The following is a 26583-nucleotide window of genomic DNA, read 5'->3' as shown; positions in this document are numbered from 1 at the left end:
GTATCACGGGGTTTGGATGCACCGGTGAAGTTTGCACCAACTTCTCGAGGTGAGAAAGGGCAATGCATGGTACCGAAGAGGCTAGCAATGATGGAAGGATGAGAGTGCGTATAATCCATGGACTCAACATTAGTCATAAAGAACTCACATACTTATTGCAAAAATCTACAAGTCATCAAAACAAAGTACTACACGCATTCCCCTAGGGGAACGGTTGGTAGGAGTTAACCATTGCGCAATCCCGACCTCCACACAAAGGAAGACAATCAAAGAAATACCTCATGCTTCAAATTTGTCACACAACGGTTACCATATGTGCATGCTACGGGACTTGCAAACCTGAACACAAGTATTTCTCAAATTCACAACTACTCTACTAGCATGACTCTAATATCACCATCCTCATATCTCAAAACAATCATCAAGCATCAAACTTCTCATAGTATTCAATGCACTTTATATGAAAGTTTTTATTATACCCATCTTGGATGCCCATCATACTAGGACTAGTTTTATAGCCAAAGCAAATTACCATGCTGTTCTAAAAGACTCTCAAAATTATATAAGTGAAGCATGAGAGATCAATAATTTCTATAAAATAAAACCACCACCGTGCTCTACAAAGATATAAGTGAAGTACTGGAGCAAAGTTATCTAGCTCAAAAGATATAAGTGAAGCACATAGAGTATTCTAATAAATTCCGATTCATGTGTGTCTCTCCCAAAAGATGTGTACAGCAAGGATGATTGTGTTAAACTAAAAACAAAGACTCAAATCATACAAGACGCTCCAAGCAAAACACATATCATTTGGTGAATAAAAATATAGCCTCAAGTAAAATTATCGATAGACGAAGACGAAAGAGGGGATGCCTTTCGGGGCATCCCCAAGCTTAGGCTTTTGGTTGTCCTTGAATTTTACCTTGGGGTGCCTTGGGCATTCCCAAGCTTAGGCTCTTGCCACTCCATATTCCAAAATCCATCAAATCTTTACCCAAAAACTTGAAAACTTCACAACACAAAACTTAACAGAAAATTTCGTGAGCTCCGTTAGTATAAGAAAACAAACCACCACTTTAAGGTACTGTAATGAACTCATTCTTTACTTATATTGGTGTTAAACCTACTGTATTACAACTTCTCTATATTCATACCCCCCGATACTACTCATAGGTTCATCAAAATAAGCAAACAACACACGAAAACAGAATCTGTCAAAAACAGAACAGTCTCTAGCAATCTGTAACTTTCGAATACTTCCGTCACTCCAAAATCCTGAGAAATTAGGAAGTCCTAAGCTATTTGTTTATTAATCTTCTGCAAAAAGAATCAACTGAAAAGCACGTTTCTATGATTAATGAAAACTATTTTCTTGCGCACAAAAGTTTTTGTTTTTCAGCGAGATCAAATTAACTATCACTGTAGGTTATCCCAAAGGTTCTACTTGGCACAAACATTAATTAAAACAAAAAACCACATATAACTGGAGGCTAGATGAATTGTTTATTACTAAACAGGAACAAAAGGCAAACACCAAAAATAAAATTGGGTTGCCTCCCAACAAGCGCTATCGTTTAACGCCCCTAGCTAGGCATAAAAACAAGAATAGATCTAGGTATTATCATCTTTGGCATGCAATCCATAAGTGGGTCTCATAATAGATTCATAAGGTAATTTGATTTTCTTTCTTGGTAAGTGTTCCATGCCTTTCCTTAACGGAAATTGGAATATAATATTTCCTTCTTTCATGTCAATAATTGCACCAATCGTTCTAAGGAAAGGTCTATCAAGAATAATAGGACATGTAGGATTGCAATCTATATCAAGAACGATGAAATCTATGGGCACATAATTCCTATTTGCAACAATAAGAACATCATTAATCCTTCCCATAGGTTTCTTAATGGTGGAATCCGCAAGGTGCAAGTTTAAAAAACAATCATCAAATTCATGGAAACCTAACACATCACACAAAGTTTTTGGAATCGTGGAAACACTAGCACCCAAATCACACAAAGCATAGCATTCATGATCTTTAATCTTAATTTTAACAGTAGGTTCCCACTCATCATAAAGTTTCCTAGGAATGGAAACTTCTAATTCAAGTCTCTCTTCATAGGATTGTATTAAAGCATCAATGATATGTTTAGTAAAAGCTTTATTTTGACTATAAGCATGAGGAGAATTTAGCATGGATTGCAACAAGGAAATACAATCTATCAAAGAGAAATTATCATAATTAAATTCCTTGAAATCCAAAATAGTGGGTTCATTACTATGTAAAGTTTTGACCTCTTCAATCCCACTTTTGTAAATTTTTGCATCAAGATCTAAAAACTCCGAATCATTGGGACACCTTTTAACTAAAGTTGACTCATCTCCAGTCCCATATTTATCAAGATTCATATTGGAAAACAAAGATTTAATATGAGATACATCAATCACTTTTAGATCTTCATCTTTATTATCGTCAAAACTAGAAGAACACGCTTTTACAAAGCAATCCTTTTTTGCACGCATCCTAGCGGTTCTTTCTTTGCACTCATCAATGGAAATTCTCATGTCTTTTAGAGACTCATTGATATCAAGCTTAGTGGAATAGATATAATTTTCAAAGAATCAACATCAAGAGAAATTGTATCCACGTTCCTAGCCAACTCATCAATATTAAGTAGTTTTTCTTCAACCAAAACATTGAAACTCCTTTGTGAACTCATAAATTCTTTAACACTAATCTCAAAATCAGAGGGCATCTTATTAAAATTTCCATAAGAATTGTTGTAGGAATTACCTTAATTATTAGAGGAATTGCTAGGAACGGCCTAGGATTAAAGTTTCCTCTATACACGTTGTTACCAAAATTGTTCCTACCAACAAAATTCACATCCATAGATTCATTATTATTCTCAATCAAAGTGGACAAAGGCATATCATTAGGATCAGAAGAGATACTTTTATTAGCAAACAATTTCATAAGTTCATCCATCTTTCCACTCAAAACATTAATCTTTTCAATTGTATGAACCTTTTTACTAGTGGATCTTTCGGTGTGCCATTGAGAGTAATTAACCATAATATTATATAGGAGTTTAGTAGCTTCTCCTAAAGTGATTTCCATAAAAGTGCCTCCCGCGGCCGAATCTTAAAGATTTCTAGAAGCAAAATTCAATCTGGCCTAAATTTTCCGTATAATCATCCATAAATTCAAACCATGTATAGGGCAATTACGTATCATTAATTTCATTCTCTCCCAAGCTTGTGCAACATGCTCATGATCAAGTTGCTTAAAATTCATAATATTGTTTCTAAGAGAGATGATCTTAGAGGGAGGAAAATACCTAGAGATAAAAGCATGTTTGCACTTATTCCATGAATCAATACTATTTTTTGGCAAAGAAAAGAACCAAGTTTTAGCATGACCTCTAAGCGAAAACGGAAACAACTTCAATTTAACAATATCATTATCCACATCTTTTTTCTTTTGCATGTCACAAAAATCAACGAAGTTGTTTAGATGGGTAGCGGCATCTTCACTAGGAAGGCCAGAAAATTGATCTTTCATGACAAGATTCAACAAAGCAGCGTTAATTTCACAAGATTCAACATCGCTAGTAGGAGCAATCGGAGTGCTAAGAAAATCATTGTTGTTGGTATTGAAAAAATCACATAATTTAGTATTATCTTGAGCCATCGTGACAAGCAATCGATCCAACAACCAAGCACACAAGAAGCAAGCGAAAAAGAGACAAACGGCAAAGCGACGAAGAAAAGGCAAAGGCAAAGGTTTTCGAAAATCATTTTAGAACTGGGGGAGAGGAAAACAAGAGGCGAATGGCAAATAATGTAATGCGAGGGAGAAGAGTTTGTGATGGGTACTTGGTATGTCTTGACTTGAGCGTAGATCTCCCCGGCAACGGCGCCAGAAATGACTTGTTGACGAGAGATCAAATCTTGACTTGACTTGGCGCAAATCTCCCCGGCAACGGTGCCATAAATCCTTCTTGCTACCTGTTGAGCATGCGTTGGTTTTCCCTTGAAGAGGAAAGGGTGATGCAGCAAAGTAGAGTAAGTATTTCCTTCAGTTTTTGAGAACCAAGGTGTAGGATCGAAAGTATGTCTAGAGGGGGGGGGTGATTAGACTACTTGACCAAATAAAAACTTAACCTTTTCCCAATTTTAGTTCTTGGCAGATTTTAGCTATTTTAGGACAAGTCAAGTAATCATCACACAATTCAAGAAAGCATGCAAAGAGTATATTAGCAGCGGAAAGTAAAGCATGCAACTTGCAAGAATATAAAGGGAAGGGTTTGGAGAAATCAAACGCTATTGGAGACACGGATGTTTTTCCCATGGTTCGGATAGGTGGTGCTATCCTACATCCACGTTGATGGAGACTTCAACCCACGAAGGGTAATGGTTGCGCGAGTCCACACAGGGCTCCACCCAAGGGCAACGGTTGCGCGAGTCCGCGAAGGGCTCCACCCACGAAGGGTCCACGAAGAAGCAACCACCCACAAAGGGTCCACGAAGAAGCAACCTTGTCTATCCCACCATGGCCATCGCCCACGAAGGACTTGCCTCACTAGCGGTAGATCTTCACGAAGTAGGCGATCTCCTTGCCCTTACAAACTCCTTGGTTCAACTCCACAATCTTGACGGAGGCTCCCAAGTGACACCTAGCCAATCTAGGAGACACCACTCTCCAAGAAGTAACAAATGGTGTGTAGGTAATGAACTCCTTGCTCTTGTGCTTCAAATGATAGTCTCCCCAACACTCAACTCTCTCTCATAGGATTTGGATTTGGTGGAAAGAAGATTTGAGTGGAAAGCAACTTGGGAAGGCTAGAGATCAAGATTCATATGGTAGGAATGGAATGTCTTGGTCTCAACACATGAGTAGGTGGTTCTCTCTCAGAACATATGAGTTGGAATGATGTGTGTGTTCTGATGGCTCTCTCACTGAATGAGAAAGAGGTGGAGGGGTATATATAGCCTCCACACAAAATCCAACCGTTACACAGTTTTCCAATCTCGGTGGGACCGAATAAATAAACTCGGTCTGACCGAAGTAGTAAACCTAGTGACCGTTAGGAATTTCGGTGGGACTGACATGCAACTCGGTAGGACCGATTCGGTTAGGGTTTGGGCATAACGTAATCTCGGTGAGACCGATTACACAAACTCGGTGAGACCGAATTTGGTAATTAGCTAACCAGAGAGTTGGTCAGGCAAACTCGGTGGGACCGATTTGCTCTTTCGGTGAGACCGAGTGGAACTCGGTGAGACCGAAAAGTTACAAAGGGGAAACACTGAGTTTACATTGCAATCTCGGTGGGACCGATTCGCTCTTTCGGTGGGACCGAAAAGTTACAAAAGGGAAACAGAGAGTTTGCAACCCCATCTCGGTGGGACCGAGATCCTTATCGGTAGAACCGAATTGCTAGGGTTTTGGCAGTGGCTAATGACAAGTGAAACTCGGTGGTGCCGGATAGGAAGAATCGGTAGGACCGAGTTTGGCTTAGAGTTTTGGTTATATGTGGATATGGGAAAGTAGTTGAGGGTTTTTGGAGCATATCACTAAGCACATGAAGCAAGAGGCTCATTAAGCAACACCTCATCCCTCCTTAATAGTATTGGCTTTTCCTATGGACTCAATGTGATCTTGGATCACTAAAATATAAAATGAAGAGTCTTGAGCTTTTGAGCTTGAGCCAATCCATTGTCCTTAGCATTTTGAGGGCTCCACTTTCACATCCATGCCATGCCAATCATTGAGCTTTCCTGAAATAATTATCTTGGAATAGTGTTAGCTCAATGAGCTATATGTTGTTATGAATTACCAAAACCACCTAGGGATAGTTGCACTTTCAATCTCCCCCTTTTTGGTAATTGATGACAACATATAGATCAAAGCTTCGACAATAGATAATAAGCATGAAATATATCGTCGCTTTGAGAAGTATGTGATAAGTAAGAGCTCCCCCTAAATTTGTGCATATTTAAAATTTGCTTTGGACTGCAAATGCACAAAGAGTTAGAGTCATGGGTTACTCTTCCATGTCACATACATCTTGGTGGAGCGCTCAAAAATGATAAGATTGAAATGCATGCACTCATCACCAAGAATAGTGAATGATCACATAAGATAGATAAGAATGATAATATTTAAGCAAGCATTAAGCAAACATTAAGTGTAGCTTATGATCAAACACATGATCATCGATGTCTCACAAGCATAAGGACGTAGTATCTCACACACAAGCAAACAAAGTTCGAAAAACCACCAAATAAAGCAAGAGAGAAAAGCAACACTCTCTCTCTCTCTCGAAGCCTATGATCTATACATCTTCTCCCCCTTTGGCAACAAGTTACCAAAAAGTTCCTAGAAAATGCATAGCACTCGATCGACGCTCAGGCTTGATCTTCAGGTGGTGGTGGAGTCCGGATCACTCCAAGGACGAAGGCTTCTGTAGATGTTGAAGTAGTCGCTGGAGTTGGAGCTGAAGTAGATGCTGGAGTTGAGGCTGTAGCTGGTGCTGAGGTGGTGGCTCTGGTGTCAGCAACTGGCACGGCAGACGACCGCGGGCCTCGTGGCACTCTAGAAAAAGCATGAGTCGTGGTCCTGCCTCTCCTCTCATTCATGTCCTCCTGGAGCTGCTCCACTGCAGACTGAACTTCTGTTACCTTGATGTCCAAGTCATAGAACCTCTGTTCCATGATCCTCTCTAAACTCGCCTGGTTCTGAGTCAGGGTGGCTATACTCTGCTCAATCCGCAGGGTGGACACAATCAAGTAACTGAGCTGCTCTTGTTTGGTCTTCAAGAAATAGTCAGATGCCTCCGCTTGAGTAGGCATCCTGGCAGCTTTCTCCTTCTTCGCCTTCTCCTTCTGAGCTTGTGCATGGGCAGATGATGGTTCATTCTCTGTCATCACAACTTCATTGTTCTCAAAATCTGGACAGATGGGCAGGTGTTCCTTATCCAACAAATATACGCCCGTGCCCATCTTGGAGTTGATGAGCTCCTGAATCTGAGGGGCATATCCACAGCTCCTCTTTTGATCTGCCGCAGTCCTTTTGATCGTTTCCACTATGAGGCTCATAACTTTGAATTTTTGAGGCACGTCAAAAACATGAAGCAAATTGATCGCGTGACCTCTGATCATCTTGTGATCTCCAGACTTGGGCAGAAGGGTGTGCCTAAGGATCCAGTTGATCGTAGGCAATCCTGAGAGCAGATAATGCACTGAGCCAAACTTGAACGTGTCAAGTGCTTCATTCGGAATCTCCTTGTACATGTTGGACATGGAGTTATGGTCCATCTTTTTCTTGCCATAAATGTCCAGGTCATCTGCTTGTTCCTCTGGGGCATTAATCAACTTCGCCCATTCCTCAACAGTAGAGTGGTACCTCGTACCTTCTGACATCCATGTAATCCTCCCATCTGGATAAAAGTGAGCTGTGGAGTAGAACTGCATGATGAGTTCCTCGTTCCACTTTGTGAGCTTCTGCCCAACAAAGTCCTCTACTCCACACGCCTTAAAGCTGTCCTGAACTCCTGGGTAGTACTCTTCATTATCCTTGATATAGGTCCAGTCGACCCATCTCATGTCACATACAATTGGCTTCTTGTCAAGTAGCACTGTCTCATAGAAATCTTGCTGCTCCTTTGTATGAAATCTGTAGTCCACTTCAGTCCTTCTCCTAGAAGCATATGGATCTGCTTCTCTCCATTTCCCGAGCCCTGAGTCTCTCCTTAGCTTCATATCCTCAGCCACAGGATGAGCATCGTTGTGGTCTGGGATCTTGGGCTTGAGCTTCCGAAGGACACTCTCTTCTTCTTCTTCTGCAACAGTCTCACGCACTGGGGCCTTGTTCTTCTCAGTGGCTGGGATGCTTCTTGTGTTTCTCTTTGGTGCACTCTTAGGCTTAGATGCAGCCTTGGGTGCTTCCTTGGGCTTGGATGCAGCTGTTCCTGACCTTATGGCATCTCCCATAAGTTTGGCTGCCTTGGGCGCTGGTGCAGCTGCCTCTTCTTCCTCCTCCTCTTCTACCATGATGGAGGCCTTCCCAAGCACTCTAGCAACAGTCTTCTTCACTCTCTCTTTCCTTTTCTTGCCCTCAGCTGCAACGGGCTCAATGGGAGCAGGCTTCTCAGTTGAGGCTCTAGCCTTTGACATGGGTTGCCTGCCTGCTGGCCTCTTGATTTTTAGGCCTGGCTTTGAGCCTTGAGCTGGCTCAACTCTCTTGGAAGTGGCCTCTTCCTCTGCCACATAGTCCTCATCTTCAGAATCAGACGTTCTCTTCTTCCTTTGACGTGTGGCAGCCTTAGGCAGATTGCAGGGGGTGCTCCTGCTGCCATCATCTGAAGAACTTGAGGGGCTAGTGCCCTCACTCATCACCACTTGCTGCTCTGAGAGGTTCTGGCTGTCACTTTGATCAGACATGTTGCAAACTGACTGCTGACCCTGTGAATAGATTATGGATGAGATAGAGTGGATGAGCATCACAAAAAGCAGAGATTTTTGCAAAAGAATAATCCAAAAACTTAGTTTTAGTTTCCCACTGAAATCATCTCGGATCTACCGATTTTCAAACTCGGTGATACCGAAGCAGTTTTGGAACCTAAACTAGTGAACTCGGTCAGACTGAGTCACAGTTCGGTGGCACCGAGACTGCTAGGGTTTCACTGAGTTCAAAAATCGGTCACATCGATAGTAATTCTCGGTTAGACCGAGTTTTACTTGTGCACTGGCATAAGCCAAATCGGTGGGACCGAGTTTTTCAACTCGGTGGGTCCGAGATGGTTTCGGCGGAAACCTAAACCTAGAAATTTCGAATCAAACCTAATCTATGAGCGTTTTGACTGGATAGAAGTTTATCAAACGTGGCCAGAAACAATATGATCACAATGTGCTAGGAATCAGATTGAGGAATAGCACAAAGATCAAGTCCATACCCTAGTTCGGCGGGGACTTGCTACGGCGGCAACGGCGGGGCAGAAATCCCTTTGACGGCGACGGAGACCAGCGACTGGAGGCTGCTGGCGGCGAGAAGACGATCCGAAGACCTCGGGGGCAGAGCAGGCTATCGCGCGGGCGAAGGGGTTCGGAGAAATTTCCAAATTTTGCCCGTGACTATATATAGCCCGACCCTGTCGGTGTGACCGAGTTGAACAACTCGGTGGCACCGAGATTCATAACTGCGTGCAGTTACTGAAACTTGGTGAGACCGAAAGGTTCAAATCGGTTGCACCGAGATCGAAAACCTAGATCAACTAAATGATCTCGGTAGGACCGAAAGTGGAGTATCGGTCAGACCGAGAATCATAAAGAGGTTTTGGAAGTTTAAGTCTATGACGAATCGGGGACTCCGAGCGCTCCTCACACAGAGTGGTTCGAATCTGACTTGATCAAATTTTGTGATGCAACATGAATAGAGTTTGAGACGAGAAAAGCATAGATAGCTAGAGGAGGTTCTTAGGCATTCTTGTCCATCCACTTGGCAAAAGAAGATAAAGCCAACAATCAAAACAACAAGTGGATGTCCTCGAATGAGTAAAATATGCAATCAGCATGCTCACACAATAAGATAGCAAATGAAATATGTGGCAAGGCATGCACAACCAATTCTAGCATCTATCAAGCAATTTGCGATGATTAGTTCATCTATATATGAGTATATTGACTTAGGAGTCAAGTGAGAACACTTGATCGTAGGTCATACTCATCGTTTAAGCTCAAGTGGGGTTACCACTTTTACATAAAGCATTGTTTTGTTCACATCTTTAGAGTTGCTTTAGCTCAAGTCTTAGAGTAAAGCTCCCCCTAGATGTGATATCCCCCCTAAGAGGGATGAACTAACCTTGGGTTTTGTCGATGATGACTTCATGTAGATATTGAAGATGTGGATGCTCAATGTTGATGTAGATCTCTTGGAGCTATCCATTTGAGTGAATTGCACTTTCAATACCTACATGGGTTAGTCCCACAAGGAACAAACAAGGATATCCATAGACATAGAGTGATGCACACAAAAGATGATGTCCATGAAAACTTTTAGGTTACCTTGTCCCTTGTCTTACCAACAAGAGGGTTTGTGACTCCTTGAACTAGTGCAAGATGTGGAAGTTGATTGCACTTGTTCTTGCCAAAATGATAAGAGTGAAGTATGTTGGCGGAGTCACCCTCAAGAACTCTCTAGTTCTTCTTCTTTTGGATCCACATCATCTTGATGGGAATCCTTGGAGTTGTAGTCGTACTTGATGAAGTGGAGCTTGAAGAAGTCTTGGGAATCCACTTGACTAAGGTCTTAGGAGCTTCTTCAAATGCATCAATTTCCTCTTGAAGCTTGTCCTTGCCTTTTTGCTCGTAGTCTTGTGGTGGAAGATCATCTTGAGCTTGTGTCCCCTTGAAAGAAGTATACTTATCTTGTTGAGGGACAAACTTTGTCTTGGGGTATTGATCTTCTTCCCATTCAACTCCATTGGCATTGAACTTTCATTCAAAACCAACACCTTGATTCTTCCAGTTCATTCCTTGCTTGCGCACAATTTCCTCGAATTGCTTACTCCCGGCAAGGCTTTTGTACACTCCTTTCTCTATAATTCCCTTCAATAAGCTATTTTCTTGCTCAAGTGTAACTTGGCTAAGAGAATCATTAGTGGAATCAAGAGAACTACTAGAAGCAACAATATTGGATTTAGCATGATCATTGTTACTACTAGCGGAAGAATCTTTCTTGTTAGATTTGACTTGAGGCATGTAAGTGGATAAGAGTAAACGCTTGGCAATGTAAGAAGAACTTTTCTTGCGGAGATCATCATTGATTGCTTTTAAGAACTCATGCTCTTGCTCAAGATTGAGCTTTTCAAAGCGTAGTTTCTCATGAGCTCTTAAAAGTTCTCGATGATCTTCGAAGATAGTGTCATGAGCCAACTTAAGAGTTTTTAGTTCTTTAGTTAGAGCCTCAATCTTCTCCTTATCATTGTCACTCGTTTTATCTTGATTAGCATGATTAATTGGTCTTTCATCATAGTATTCATCACTAGAGTTGTCATCAAGCAAATCATCTCCCAACAAGTCATCTTCATCACTATTAAAATCAACATACTCGGGATGTGTTACCTTAGGACCTTTGGCCATGAAGCATCTTCCAATTCCTTCATTTGGTGAGTCAAATATGTCGTAGGAGTTGGTTGACACAAGTGCTAGACCGGCAACACCTTCATCTTGAGTATCTTCAGAGTCGGAGTGATAACTTCTCTTGGAGTGGTTGTCGGAGTCGGAGCCGGATACCCATTCACCAACATGAGCTTGATGTCTTCGTATTGTGTAGCTCCTTGATGATTTTTCCTTCCTTTCCGAATCCTTGCTTCTCCGTGAGTATCATCGTTCATAACGATCATCTCTACTCCTTCTCTCTCTTGGTGGTGATCCTTTGCTTCTTCTTTTTGGAGAATCTTCTCTTCTCTTGTAGGGAGCTGTACACTCGTTGGAATAGTGTCCGGGTCTTCCACAATTGTAACAGTTTCGCTCTCGACTAGAAGATCTTTTGTCATTGTAGGACCTTGACTTGGAGCTTCTATCTTTGCTTCTACTCTTGTAGAACTTGTTGAAGTTCTTCACCATTAAGCTCAATTCTTCATTGAAGTCTTGTTTCTCACTTGATGATGTAGGGGCTTCACATGAGGCTTTATAGGCACCACTTGACTTGTTGTGAAGTTCCTCTTTATCCTTAAGTGACATCTCATGAGCAACAATTCTTCCAATCACTTCCGTTGGCTTGAGATCTTTGTAATTGGGCATCATTTGGATCAATGTGCACACGGTATCATATTTTCCATCCAAGGCTCTTAGGATCTTCTTGATGATGAATCTATCGGTCATCTCTTCACTTCCTAAGCCGGCAATCTCATTTGTGATGAGAGCAAGCCTAGAGTACATTTCAGCGACACCTTCACCATCCTTCATCTTGAACTTGTCAAGTTGGCTTTGAAGCACATCCAACTTGGATTCCTTGACGGAGTCGGTACCTTCATGCATATCAATCAAAGTGTCCCAAATTTCCTTTGCATTCTCAAGGCGGCTGATTTTGTTGAATTCTTCGGGGCATAATCCGTTGAAGAGAATATCACAAGCTTGAGCATTGTATTGCAACATCTTCAACTCATCCGCGGTAGCTTCACGGTTTGGTTCTCTCCCATCAAAGAAGTCACCTTGCAAACCAACACACACAATAGCCCAAACAGTGGGGTTATGTCCAAGAATATGCATTTTCATTTTATGCTTCCAGCTAGCAAAATTAGTACCATCAAAGTAAGGACCTCTACGGTGATAATTTCCCTCGCTAGACGCCATACTCTCCTAGGTTGTGAAACCAAGGCTATGACCACCAAAAGCTATGGAGATCAAGCAAATGGAGACCAAAGCTCTGATACCACTTGTAGGATCGAAAGTATGTCTAGAGGGGGGGTGATTAGACTACTTGACCAAATAAAAACTTAACCTTTTCCCAATTTTAGTTCTTGGCAGATTTTAGCTATTTTAGGACAAGTCAAGTAATCATCACACAATTCAAGCAAGCATGCAAAGAGTATATTGGCAGCAGAAAGTAAAGCATGCAACTTGCAAGAATATAAAGGGAAGGGTTTGGAGAAATCAAACGCTATTGGAGACACGGATGTTTTTCCCATGGTTCGGATAGGTGGTGCTATCCTACATCCACGTTGATGGAGACTTCAACCCACGAAGGGTAACGGTTGCGCGAGTCCACACAGGGCTCCACCCAAGGGCAACGGTTGCGCGAGTCCACGAAGGGCTCCACCCACGAAGGGTCCACGAAGAAGCAACCACCCACAAAGGGTCCACGAAGAAGCAACCTTGTCTATCCCACCATGGCCATCGCCCACGAAGTACTTGCCTCACTAGCGGTAGATCTTCACGAAGTAGGCGATCTCCTTGCCCTTACAAACTCCTTGGTTCAACTCCACAATCTTGACGGAGGCTCCCAAGTGACACCTAGCCAATCTAGGAGACACCACTCTCCAAGAAGTAACAAATGGTGTGTAGGTAATGAACTCCTTGCTCTTGTGCTTCAAATGATAGTCTCCCCAACACTCAACTCTCTCTCATAGGATTTGGATTTGGTGGAAAGAAGATTTGAGTGGAAAGCAACTTGGGAAGGCTAGAGATCAAGATTCATATGGTAGGAATGGAATGTCTTGGTCTCAACACATGAGTAGGTGGTTCTCTCTCAGAACATATGAGTTGGAATGATGTGTGTGTTCTGATGGCTCTCTCACTGAATGATAAAGAGGTGGAGGGGTATATATAGCCTCCACACAAAATCCAACCGTTACACAGTTTTCCAATCTCGGTGGGACCGAATAAATAAACTCGGTCTGACCGAAGTAGTAAACCTAGTGACCGTTAGGAATTTCGGTGGGACTGACATGCAACTCGGTAGGACCGATTCGGTTAGGGTTTGGGCATAACGTAATCTCGGTGAGACCGATTACACAAACTCGGTGAGACCAAATTTGGTAATTAGCTAACCAGAGAGTTGGTCAGGCAAACTCGGTGGGACCGATTTTGCTCTTTCGGTGAGACCGAGTGGAACTCGGTGAGACCGAAAAGTTACAAAGGGGAAACACTGAGTTTACATTGCAATATCGGTGGGACCGATTCGCTCTTTCGGTGGGACCGAAAAGTTACGAAAGGGAAACAGAGAGTTTGCAATCCCATCTCGGTGGGACCGAGATCCTTATCGGTAGAACCGAATTGCTAGGGTTTTGGCAGTGGCTAATGACAAGTGAAACTCGGTGGCGCCGGATAGGAAGAATCGGTAGGACCGAGTTTGGCTTAGAGTTTTGGTCATATGTGGATATGGGAAAGTAGTTGAGGGTTTTTGGAGCATATCACTAAGCACATGAAGCAAGAGGCTCATTAAGCAACACCTCATCCCTCCTTAATAGTATTGGCTTTTCCTATGGACTCAATGTGATCTTGGATCACTAAAATATAAAATGAAGAGTCTTGAGCTTTTGAGCTTGAGCCAATCCATTGTCCTTAGCATTTTGAGGGCTCCACTTTCACATCCATGCCATGCCAATCATTGAGCTTTCCTGAAATAATTATCTTGGAATAGTGTTAGCTCAATGAGCTATATGTTGTTATGAATTACCAAAACCACCTAGGGATAGTTGCACTTTCACAAGGTATCAATCCAGTAGGAGACTACACGCAAATCGCCTAGTACCTGCACAAACAATCAAGAACCTTGCAACCAACGCGATAAAGGGGTTGTCAATCCCTTCACGGCCACTTGCAAAAGTGAGATCTGATAAAGATAATAAAGTAAATATTTTTGGTATTTTTGTTGTATAGATTGGAAAGTAAAGATTGAAAAATAGTAAATGAGATGCGACATAAGTAAAAGTGATTCAAGATAATAGGAAAGAGACCCGGGGGCCATAGGTTTCACTAGTGGCTTCTCTCAAGAAAGCATAAATTACGGTGGGTGAACAAATTACTGCCGAGAAATTGATAGAAAAGCGCATAGTTATGGGAATATCTAGGCAATGGTCATGAACATAGGCATCACGTCTGTGTCAAGTAGACCGAAACGATTCTGCATCTACTACTATTCACTACAAAAAAATACACTTCCGTGATGATACGTGTTTGTCACAGTAGGTCGCATTTTTTGTCATGCATGTACATCCATGACGATTTTATGATAGAATCAAGATAGTCATACTTGTGCTGTCGTAGAAGTATTCCATGACATTACCAAAATTATCATCACGGAAGTGTCCACTTCCATGACGATAAATCCTGCGTCACAGAAGTGCTTTCATCAAGGGTGACCGACACGTGGCATCCACCGTAACGGAACGCCATTAAGCTATCGAGTCAGGTTTTGGATCCGATAACCCGTTAACAGCCCCGACCAATGGGGATTTTCCACGTGTAAAATCATCATTGGCTAGAGGAAACACGTGTTGGCTCATCGTTGGGACAGATGTCATCCACTCATTGGACAGAAGGCGCCTATGATACGTTGACACGTGGCACAGCCCAACAGAGGCCCATTCCTGTGAAAAGACCGGCCCGTTTGACTTGGTCAAAAGGTGTCGGGCCGGCCCATGTAAAGCCTGTTAACGACCTGTTCACATATAGCCCATTTACAACCCGCTAACCCAAGGCCCGTTACACCCTATCCGAATTAGGCCCAGTAGCGTCATCTGGGCCACCCAATATGATTCCAGCCCGTTTTCACTTCTGGCCCATGTATGGCCCATGACGTCTTTCGGCCCATATGAGGCCCTATGTAACTCTTGGCCTAGTAACGGCCCGTGGTGAAATTGGCCCGTAATGAACAGTGTATCACTTTACACCCATTAACAGCCCGTGGTGAAACTGGCCTGTAATGAACAGTGTATCACTTTATACCCATTAACGGCCCGTTATTCCGTTGGGCCGTTTCCAGCCCATGTTATCTTTCGGCCTTCTCAGAGCCCATTTATTCTTGGGCTCATTTCCAGCATTCGTTTACTTACGGCCCATTACTGTCATTTTCTGCTTGTGGGCCAAATTCAGCCCGTGGTTACAGTCGGCCCGTTTGTGGTCCGTTAATACGTTGGGCCATTTTCATAGCGTCATCAAATACGACCTATTAATGATGGCCCGTTATGGTCGGCCCATGAACGGACGATTCCAACTCTAGCCCGTTTACTGCCATAATGCGGCCTGTTATTGGCCCATGTTTGGCCAATCGATCATAATGCCCGTATAAGGCCCATTGATGATACGGCCCGTAGAAGGCCCATTGTTTCTATGGCCCGTAGAAGGCCCACTGTTTCTACGGCCCGTAGAAGGCCCACTGTTTCTACGGCCCGTAGGAGGCCCAGTGTCACTATAGTAAATATTAGCCCATGGTTTTTGTGGCATAGTTTTAAAAAATAGTTTATTGCAGCCACTAGCAAACCGCGAAAAAAGAACTGCAATGACTACAAGCAAACAAATAAACAAGACAACAAGGAAATAAATAAGCAAGCAACTTACGCTAGGCTATCACGGCTATCACACATATTACATCCACTAGGCATCAAAGTTTGCCACCAGTACAAATAAATGCGCCGACAAAATAATATACAAAACTGAGAGCACTTCAGAAGGCACTAGGCCTGGCTAGGTTGGGCCCCCCAAACAACTGAAGAAGCTGAGTAAACCTCAGTTGTGTCAACGATAGATGCATCAACACTAGATTTAATGAATGATGGTGCGCACGGCAGTCCTCTAACGTCTTCAGTGCATCTTTGACTTCAAGTTGGAGCTGAGCTGAAGCAAGCCTTTCCGCTTTAAGTTGAGACTGAAGAAGTCGAACTGATTGAGGCAGCGACTGCACAGAGGTTTTCTCACACCTACTGGTGAGTAGCTTCAACTCACTGTCTTCATCAAGACAGGACCTTGGGGTCATCTCGCTGTCCTCAAGATGGTTTGGCTCACTATCTTCCCTAAAGTTCTGCCTGGCGTAAGAGATACGAGTCTGAAAGAGAAACAAGGAGACACGTAACAGGTTTCACAATTATATAAGCAAATAAATGGATCTGTTCTGCATAAGGAACATGTTTTTACAACTACAATTTGAAACTGGTAGTTGTTGCAAACATCCAATCAGATGTAAACAGCAAAGCAAACAGCAGTGGAGGAAATGATGCCTATCCAAATCTATACTAGAACAAAGTTTGAAGGCTTGAGAAGGATGAACTTACATTACATGTTAACACGGGCTAGACAAAGCCCTTCTCCATGTTGATGGAAGGATAATTCAATAAATTCCCCGAAGAAAATTCTTTATAAGCGTTGCCATTATTCTACATTTTGCAAAGAGTAATACAGATCAAATAATATTAGAAGAAACAGAGGATAATGAAGCTCAGGTGCAGACTGATGATACATAATCAAATAGCAATTAATTAAGTACAGCGTTACAAGGCAAAAGGGAGAGAGGTACTGACAAGAGCAATGCAGAGCCCATTATTGTTTTGAGATTGTATGATCCTTTGAGCAAGGAGATTCATCTGAAATTAGTTTTCATACAAGAGAGAAGGTAAGGCACAAGCAGAAATTTAGGAGTTCAAATTTTGAATTGATATCATAGACAGTACCTGACACTGGGCTCCCAGCAGTTCTAATAGGGGTTTGGCCACTGGAGTAGGGGTAAAGTGTGGTATAGTTGGGCCTGTGTTTTCTGTGGCTACTGATCTATCTGATTTAACAGGTATCACTACCTTTTACAAATACCTAGTTTGTACTCCTTGAGGACCTGCACTCACCCTCTTCCTTTTGGACATCTATTACGAAAGAACAACATTTGACTGGAAAAACATAGTGTCACGACACATGTAATAGGTACAGAAAATGGATAGGTATGGCATATACTCATATATGATGCTTAAACTAAGCAGATGGTGTAACAAAGTAGAAGTAATGCAAGAGGTCAGATGCAAAATATGTGTGACCAATACAACTTTGCAAAGTTAGAGCAAGCACCTTGATGGGTGAATAAGATAGGCCATCCTCCACCATGCCAAGTTTGTTAGCCAGTGGATCGTTCCGCAATATTCCTCTCGTGCGCCCATTCTCATATTCATTTTGAGAATGTTCAATATCTGACATGCATGAAAACATAAAACCAAGTCAGATTTTCTTTGTAATGCAGAAGTGATTCTAATCCAATACTGCCTCCCTGTAACCCCTTTGTGCTATCTCTGCAATTCTTTTAAAACATGTCATGCATGCTATAATTTGTTGTGTGCATTAATATAATGTGGCATACTACTCAAAATATGAGAGCTCCAGAAGTGATGACACTTCGTAGATGATAGCTTCAACATATAGTAAAGAAGAACAAGTCGACCTGACCTGACAGATTCAAAATATACTATGGGAGAACAACTCGACCTGACCAGTCGACCGCAAGAGAAGAGTATCATCTTAAAGAAGAGAAGAAGAGCACGCAGATTGAAGATATTACAAGTCTTTCAATACAATGTCGGTTGGCCACCCATGATGAACCAGAGCGCACAGAGAAATACTATTCTTTCCGGTCTCTCCATATGTGGCTCACATGCATTTCGAAACTAAAGCAGGAACATCTAGCTAACCAATTAAACATCTCTCAGTTTTACTAATATCAGCAGTAATATCAGATATGAATTTGTACAATGATGACCCACAAGTATAGGGGATCTATCGTAGTCCTTTCGATAAGTAAGAGTGTCGAACCCAACGAGTAGCAGAAGGAAATGATAAGCGGTTTTCAGCAAGGTATTCTCTGCAAGTACTGAAATAAGTTGTAACAGATAGTTTTGTGATAGGATAAATTGTAACGAGCAACAAGTAACAAAAGTAAATAAAGTGCAGCAAGGTGGCCCAATCCTTTTGTAGCAAAGGACAAGCCGGAACAAACTCTTATAATAGGAAAAGCGCTCCCGAGGATACATGGGAATATTGTCGAGCTAGTTTTCATCACGTTCATATGATTCGCGTTCGATACTTTGATAATTTGATATGTGGGTGGACCGGTGCTTGGGTGTTGTTCTTACTTGAACAAGCATCCCACTTATGATTAACCTCTATTGCAAGCATCCGCAACTACAACAAAAGTATTGAGGTAAACCTAACCATAGCATGAAACATGTGGATCCAAATCAACCCCTTACGAAGCAACGCATAAACTAGGGTTTAAGCTTTTGTCACTCTAGCAACCCATCATCTACTTATTACTTCCCAATGCCTTCCTCTAGGCCCAAATAATGGTGAAGTGTTATGTAGTCGACGTTCACATAACACCACTAGAGGCTAGACAACATACATCTTATCAAAATATCAAACGAATACCAAATTCACATGACTACTCATAGCAAGACTTCTCCCTTGTCCTCAGGAACGAACGTAATTACTCACAAAGCATATTCATGTTCAAAATCAGAGGGGTAATAATATGCATATAGGATCTGAACATATGATCTTCCACCAATTAAACCAACTAGCATCAACTACAAGGAGTAATCAACACTACTAGCAACCTACTAGCACCAATCCCGGACTTTGAGACAAGAATTGGATACAAGAGATGAACTAGGGTTTGGATATGAGATGGTGCTGGTGAAGATGTTGATGGAGATTGCCCTCTCCCGATGAGAGGAGCGTTGGTGATGACGATGGTGATGATTTCCCCCTCCGGGAGGGAAGTTTCCCCGACAGAACAGCTCTGCCGGAGCTCTAGATTGGAATCGCCAAGGTTCTGCCTCGTGGCGGCGAAGTCTCGTCCTAAAAAGTTCCCTCCTATTTTTTCTCATCGAAAGACCTCATATAGGAGAAGATGGGCATCGGAGAGCCACCAGGGGGCCCACGAGGTAGGGGGTGCGCCCTAGGGGGGCGCCCCCCACCCTCGTGAGCAGGGTGTGGGCCCCCTGGCCTTCATCTTTGGCGTGGATTTTTCTTTATTTCTTTTAAGACGTTCCATGGAGTTTCAGGACTTTTGGAGTTGCGCAGAATAGCTCTCTAATATTTGCTCCTTATCCAGACCAGAATTCCAGCTGTCGGCATTCTCCCTCTTTATGTAAACCTTGTAAAATAAGAGAGAATAGCCATAAGTGTTGTGACATAAAGTGAAATAACAGTCCATAATGCAATAAATATCGATATAAAAGCATGATGCAAAATGGACGTATCAACTCCCCCAAGCTTAGACCTCACTTGTCCTCAAGCGAAAAGCCGATAACAATAAATATGTCCTCATGTTTAGAGGTAGAGGCGTCGATAAAAATAAAATACGGACATGAAGGCATCATGATTATTCTTATAATAGCAACATATATAGATTTTGTCATATGATTACTTATGTTCAAGTGATGATCTATTCACAATGCAAAAGTATAAATCATAAACCTTATTGGGTTCCAACAAACTATAATCTCAGTCATTGAAGCAATTGCAATTTATCATAACATCGGAAAGAGTCTATGTCAGAGCTAAAAAGCAAGTCCACACACTCAACTATCATTTAGTCCTCCATAATTGCTAACACTCACGCGATACTTGTGGTTACAGAGTTTTAATCGGACACAGAGAAAGATAGGGGCTTATAGTTTTGCCCCACAACCTTTTACCTCAAGGGTAATGTCAACAATAATGGTTCATGCTCCCCTACATCCAATTAGATATATATATATATCATGTTCTTTCCAACATGCTAAGCTTACCAAAGGATAAAATGAAAAAGGAAAGGTGAAGATCATCGTGACTCTTGCATAAGGTAAAAGATAATAATAAAGGATAGGCCCTTCGCAGAGGGAAGCAGAGGTTGCAATGCGCTTTTATGGTTGGATATATAAAATCTCAATGCGAAAGAACGTCACTTTATATTGCCCCTTGTGATATGAACCTTTATTATGCAGTCCGTCGCTTTTATTACTTCCACATCACAAGATCGTATAAAGCTTATTTATCCCACACCAATCAATCATATATATTTAGAGCAATTTTTATTGCTTTGCACCGATGACAACTTACTTGAAGGATCTTACTCAATCCATAGGTAGATATGGTGGACTCTCATGGCAAGACTGGTTTAGGGATTTTGGAATCACAAGTAGTATTTCTACTTAGTGCTGAGAATTTGGCTAGCATGAGGGGGAAAGGCAAGCTCAACAAGTTAGAGGAACCATGACAACATACTTTATCTCAGATATAAGAAAGACATAACTCATTACGTTGTCTTCCTTGTCCAACATCAACTCTTTAGCATGTCATATTTTAATGAGTGCTCCCAGTCATAAAAGATGTCAATGATAATATATCTATGTGTGAAAACCTCTCTTTCCTTATTACTTCCTATTAATTGCAACAATGACCAAAGCTATGTCTGCCAATTCCCAACAACTTTTAATCATCATACTCTTTCTATGTGAAGTCATTACTCTCAATAAGATCAATATGAACTTTTTGTTTCTTTTTATTATTTTCCTCTTTTCTTTTATTCACCCAAGATCATGGCAAAATAATCAAGCCCTTGACTCAACACTAATCTTTATTATATATAACTCACGGACTCGATTACATAGAGAGATCATAAAGCAAAACTCAAAACTAGATCATGCCATAAACTTTATTCTACTAGATCAAGATACTACTAATAGGATCGAACTAAGAAAAACGGTAATGGTAGGAGTTGTGATGGTGATACGATACCGGGGCACCTCCCACAAGCTTGGCAGTTGCCAAGGGGAGTGCCCATACCCAGATACTCAATTCTTCTTTGTTGGAGGAGACGGTGGAGGTGTTGTTGATTTAGTGGATGGCTTAGGCTTCTCCCTTAATTTGCGCTTGAGGACGGCATTTTGATCCCTCAGATACTCAATTTCCCACTCCAGGGTTAATATCTTTTTGCATAGGTCCTGCTTATTTTCCTGCAAGAGACGAAAAGGGATAAACTCGAACTTGGGTTTCTTTACTCTATCAGGGAGACTTGACTTTTTGAACTCCACGTGCATGTCCCCAGGTTGAGGTAATGGTGCTTCATCTTCATCTGAGCTCGTCTCCTCCTTCCCCTTGGGTTCATAGTCCTCTTCTTCCTCCGTGGTCCATCCATCGTACTCCACATCCCCATAGACCTTGGGATTTCCTAAGTAATCACCCACATAGCTTTCTCCTTCCGAATCCTGGGAAGACATGTTGATTTAATTTGCAACGGGACAGCTCTAAATGAAAACAGAGGATAACTGCGTGATACGGGAGTCAAAACCTTCGAGAAAATATATAATGAATTTTTACCGACCAAAATATGTAACGTGCAAGAAAACGGAGTCCGGAGGGCACACGAGGCGCTCACGAGGTAGGGGCGCGCCCAGGGGGGTAGGGCGCACCCACCACCCTCGTGGGGCCCTTGTGTCCTTCCCGGACTGCTACTTATTTTTCTATTTTTCTAAATATTCCAAAATGGAGAAATATTGCCTTAAAAATTGTTTTGGAGTCGGTTTACTTACCGTACCACATACCTATTCCTTTTCGGAGTCTGAAACATTCCGGAAAGTGTCCCTTATGTATTCCTCTGGGTTACGGTTTCAATAATATTGGTTTCAACATTTATGGGATTACCTGAGATATAATGTTTGATTCTTTGACCATTTACCACCTTCGGATTTGTGCCCTCGAAGTTGTTGATTTTATGGCACCGGAACGGTAGACCTCCTCGATGACGTCGGGGCCTTCCCATTTAGAGATAAGTTTTCCTACAAAAAATCTTAAACGAGAGTTGTATAGCAATACATAATCACCTATATTAAACTCACGCTTTTGTATCCTTTTGTCATGCCATCTTTTAACTTTTTCTTTAAACAACTTGGCATTTTCATAAGCTTGGGTTCTCCATTCATCAAGTGAGCTAATATCAAATAACCTCTTCTCACCGGCAAGTTTAAAATCATAGTTGAGTTCTTTACTAGCCCAGTATGCCTTATGTTCTAGTTCGAGAGGTAAGTGACATGCTTTTCCATAAACCATTTTATATGGAGACATACCCATAGGATTTTTGTGTGCAGTTCTATAAGCCCATAATGCATCATCAAGTTTCTTAGACCAATTCTTTCTAGACCTATTAATAGTCTTTTGCAAAATTAATTTGAGCTCTCTATTGCTCAACTCTACTTGACCACTAGACTGTGGGTGATAAGGGGATGCAATTCTATGATTAACATCATATTTAGCAAGCATTTTACGGAAAGCACCATGAATAAAGTGTGAACCACCATCAGTAATTAAATATCTAGGGACTCCAAACCTCGGGAAAATAACTTCTTTAAGCATTTTAATAGAAGTGTTATGATCAGCACTACTAGTTGGAATAGCTTCTACCCACTTAGTAACGTAATCAACAGCAACTAAAATATGTGTGTATCCATTAGAGGCAGGAAAGGGTCCCATATAATCAAAGCCCCAAACATCAAATGGTTCAATAACAAGTGAATAATTCATAGGCATTTCTTGATGTCTACTAATATTACCAATTCTTTGACATTCATCACAAGACAAGACAAACTTACGGGCGTCCTTGAAGAGAGTAGGCCAATAAAAACCAGATTGCAATACCTTATGTGCAGTTCTATCTCCAGCATGGTGTCCTCCATAAGACTCGGAATGACACTTGCGTAGGATCTGTTCCTGTTCATGCTCAGGTACACAACATCTAATAACACCATCTACTCCTTCCTTATAAAGATGTGGGTCATCCCAAAAGTAATGTCTCAAGTCATAGAAAAACTTTTTCTTTTGCTGGTATGTGAAACTAGGTGGTATAAACTCAGCAACAATATAATTAGCATAATCAGCATACCATGGAGTGCTACGACAAGTACTTATAACATTTAATTGTTCATTAGGGAAGTCATCATTAATAGGTAGTGGGTCATCAAGAATATTTTCTAACCTAGATAAGTTGTCTGCAACGAGGTTCTCAGCTCCCTTTCTATCAACAATATTCAAATCAAATTCTTGTAGCAAAAGAACCCATCTAATAAGTCTAGGTTTAGCATCTTTCTTTTCCATAAGATATTTAATAGCAGCATGATCAGTGAATAGTTACTTTAGAATCAACAATATAAGATCTGAACTTATCACAAGCAAATACAACTGCTAAAAGCTCCTTTTCAGTAGTAGAATAATTTCTTTGAGCATTGTCTAGAGTCTTACTAGCATAATGAATAACAGTTAGTTTCTTGTCAACTCTTTGACCTAGAACAGCACCTACAGCATAATCACTAGCATCACACATAATTTCAAAGGGTAAATTCCAATCAGGTGGCTGAACAATAGGTGCGGAGACTAATGTTTTCTTAAGTATTTCAAATGCTTCCACACAATCATCATCAAAGACAAATGGTATATCTTTTTGCAATAAATTAGTCAGAGGCTGAGAAATTTTTGAGAAGTCCTTAATGAACCTCCTATAAAACCGGCATGACCAAGGAAACTTCTTATACCTTTGATGTCCTTGGGACATGGCATCTTTTCAATAGCATCAACCTTGGCTTTATCAACCTCAATACCTCTTTCAGAAACTTTGTGCCCTAAGACAATACCTTCATTAACCATAAAGTGGCACTTTTCCCAATTCAAGACAAGATTAGTTTCTTCACATCTCTGCAAAACTCGATCAAGATTGCTCAAGCAATCATCAAAAGAGGGTGGAGGAGTTACCTTCTATGTTATGGAGCTTCATACCATGCCCAACAGATCTACGGGTTCCCCACCTTTTTTCATGGTTTACGAAGCAGAGACGGTTCTCCCTAGTGACATCCATCTTGACTCACCCCGTGTGGCGGCTTATGTTGAAGCTGGCAACGAGAAAGCACACCAGGAAGCACTTGACCTGTTAGATGAGGAGCGTGATATTGCAGCGGCTCATTCGGTGATTTATCAGCAAGATCTGCGTCGTTATCACAGCCGTCGGGTTAAAAGCGGAACTTTTCAAGAAGGCGATCGGGTGCTCCGGCTCATCCAGGATCAGACTGATATGCACAAATTATCCCACCTTGGGAAGGACCCTTTGTGGTCAGCAAGAATCTGCACAACGGGTCATACCACCTTATCGATGTTCGAGAGCATAAAGACTCACGTAAATTGGAGGAGGAGACCCACCGGCCGTGGAATATCGTTCATCTTCGGCCTTACTACACCGGAGCCACAGGCTCTTCTTATGTACAAATTTTAGACAATGTATATATTATAATGATCAATATAATAAACTGGCATTCCTGCTAAAGCGGGGCCTCTATCGTTCTTCCTTAAAAAGTTTTTTGGTTCCATGGGGGCTTCTATTTATAAAGCGGAGTTCTGATTACCCATTGATCTGGCTCATAAGCCACACATAACAAAAACTTGGGGGCTTGCTACCCAAGGTCAAAAGGAGCCAAAGAGAGTCTGTTGCAAAGCACAACTCAAACATAGGCACCCATTGAGCACATCTCAAAATATTACTAGGGGGCTCTTTGCTTCTACAAGAACAAAGAGTCTATAGCCTTGTAATAGGCTATAAAAGCCAGGCTTGGAAGCCAGGTGTATTCACCTAAATCCTGGGTTATCCTACCTTTTTAAGTAAGCCACTCCACCCAGGTAATCCTGGTAAGACCCGTTGAACGTTTGACAAGTCAATCTTATAAATACCCAGAACTTGTCATAGTTAAAATGACGATTGGTTAATGTGAGGTCCATCTTATAAGGCTTTGTAAAGTGGTTTAACTCAGTGGCCTGGCAGCCCATGAAAAGCCTCGCCTTTTTTACATGTTTTCTTCTGAAATCTTTCTTTTTGATATTTCTTTTTGATGCATTTTACACTAATCTGGTATTTATTGACCCGGCCTGGCTGTTGACTATAAGTCGGCCGAACAAACTGAAAATATTGCTGGTATCTATTGACCTGGCTTCGCTGTCGATTATAAGTCATCAGTCTACAATCAGATATAATCCGGTGTTGATTGACTCGGCCTGGCTTCGACTACAAGTCGCCAGTATGATATACGAATAATCCAGTGTTTATTACAACCTGGCACGGCTTTACTATAAACCGACAAAACAGGGAGGAGTTATCAGTACTCAAGATTTGGGTTATCACCCTTACTACAGAAAGTTGGTAAATCAACGATGTGATTCAATGTCACAGGTATGATATATTTCATATTGGATTATTCTTAAATACAGCCTGGTTATAAACCCGGGTTATATGTTGAGCATTATGACCTGTTCGGCGATAAACCGCCAGGACATTTTAAACTTGTTATATGCAGAAACAGGTTGAATAAAACTACTAAGGATCATAAGCAGACATAGCATAATCATCAGCGGATTAAATATATCATGCAAAGTGAATATGCACGATGACATAGCAGACCAAGTGTTTCAACTAGCCTATTATAAGGTGTTTTGATGCCCAAATGGATAATTGTTTTCAGCAAGTGTTACAGTATGCAGAAGGCTAAACTGGCCTCCGGATCATGACTCTTCGCCGGGCTGACTTGACGGCTGTGGATCATCCTGCGCCCGTTCATCCTCCTCCTCTCCACCCAGCGGCTGGAAGTCAATGGTTGCCCAGTCGATTCCAGTTAGGGCCTTGAATACAGCTTCGTCGCTTATAAGGGTGGAGGGGTCAACATCAGGGGCGTAGGTATGCTTACGGATTGGCGGGATAAATTTTCCACATCATGAGTTGGCGCATTCGCCCGTTTGTTGTCGGCATCATAAACCGCCTGGTAATGAGAAAGATCTGTCTCTTCAGCCAATTTGCTCGCTAATGGGCGCATTTCCTTCGTCAAAGCTCGGAGATCATCATTGTCAAAATCTTACCCGTCCTCCTTTATGCTCGGATAGCCGCTTCCTACATCAGCAGAGTCAAGATCTGGTATCCAGGCTTTAGCCCGGATTAGCGCAGTCAGAGCACCTGCCCTTGCAGCTGATCTTTTTAACTCCTCAAACCGGGCAGGCAGCATTGACAGCTTCTCTAATGTTTCCTTGATCAAAGTT

The 26583-nt window shown here is 41.7% G+C and overlaps 1 protein-coding gene across 1 annotated transcript in view; it reads left to right on the top strand.

Moving 5' to 3' along the window:
• The window catches only part of LOC125516858 (prolyl endopeptidase-like), a 39907-nt gene extending 13865 nt beyond the window's left edge, over positions 1 to 26042 (top strand). The window contains exon 5 of the mRNA XM_048682148.1: positions 26016 to 26042. Within this exon, the coding sequence (XP_048538105.1) occupies positions 26016 to 26042 (27 nt within the window). The remainder of the gene's footprint in view (positions 1 to 26015) is intronic.
• Positions 26043 to 26583: the final 541 nt, after the last annotated feature.

The sequence above is a fragment of the Triticum urartu genome, chromosome 6 (assembly GCF_003073215.2).
Source record: "Triticum urartu cultivar G1812 chromosome 6, Tu2.1, whole genome shotgun sequence".
Taxonomy (NCBI): domain Eukaryota; kingdom Viridiplantae; phylum Streptophyta; class Magnoliopsida; order Poales; family Poaceae; genus Triticum; species Triticum urartu.
This window is presented reverse-complemented; position numbering and strand designations above follow the sequence as displayed.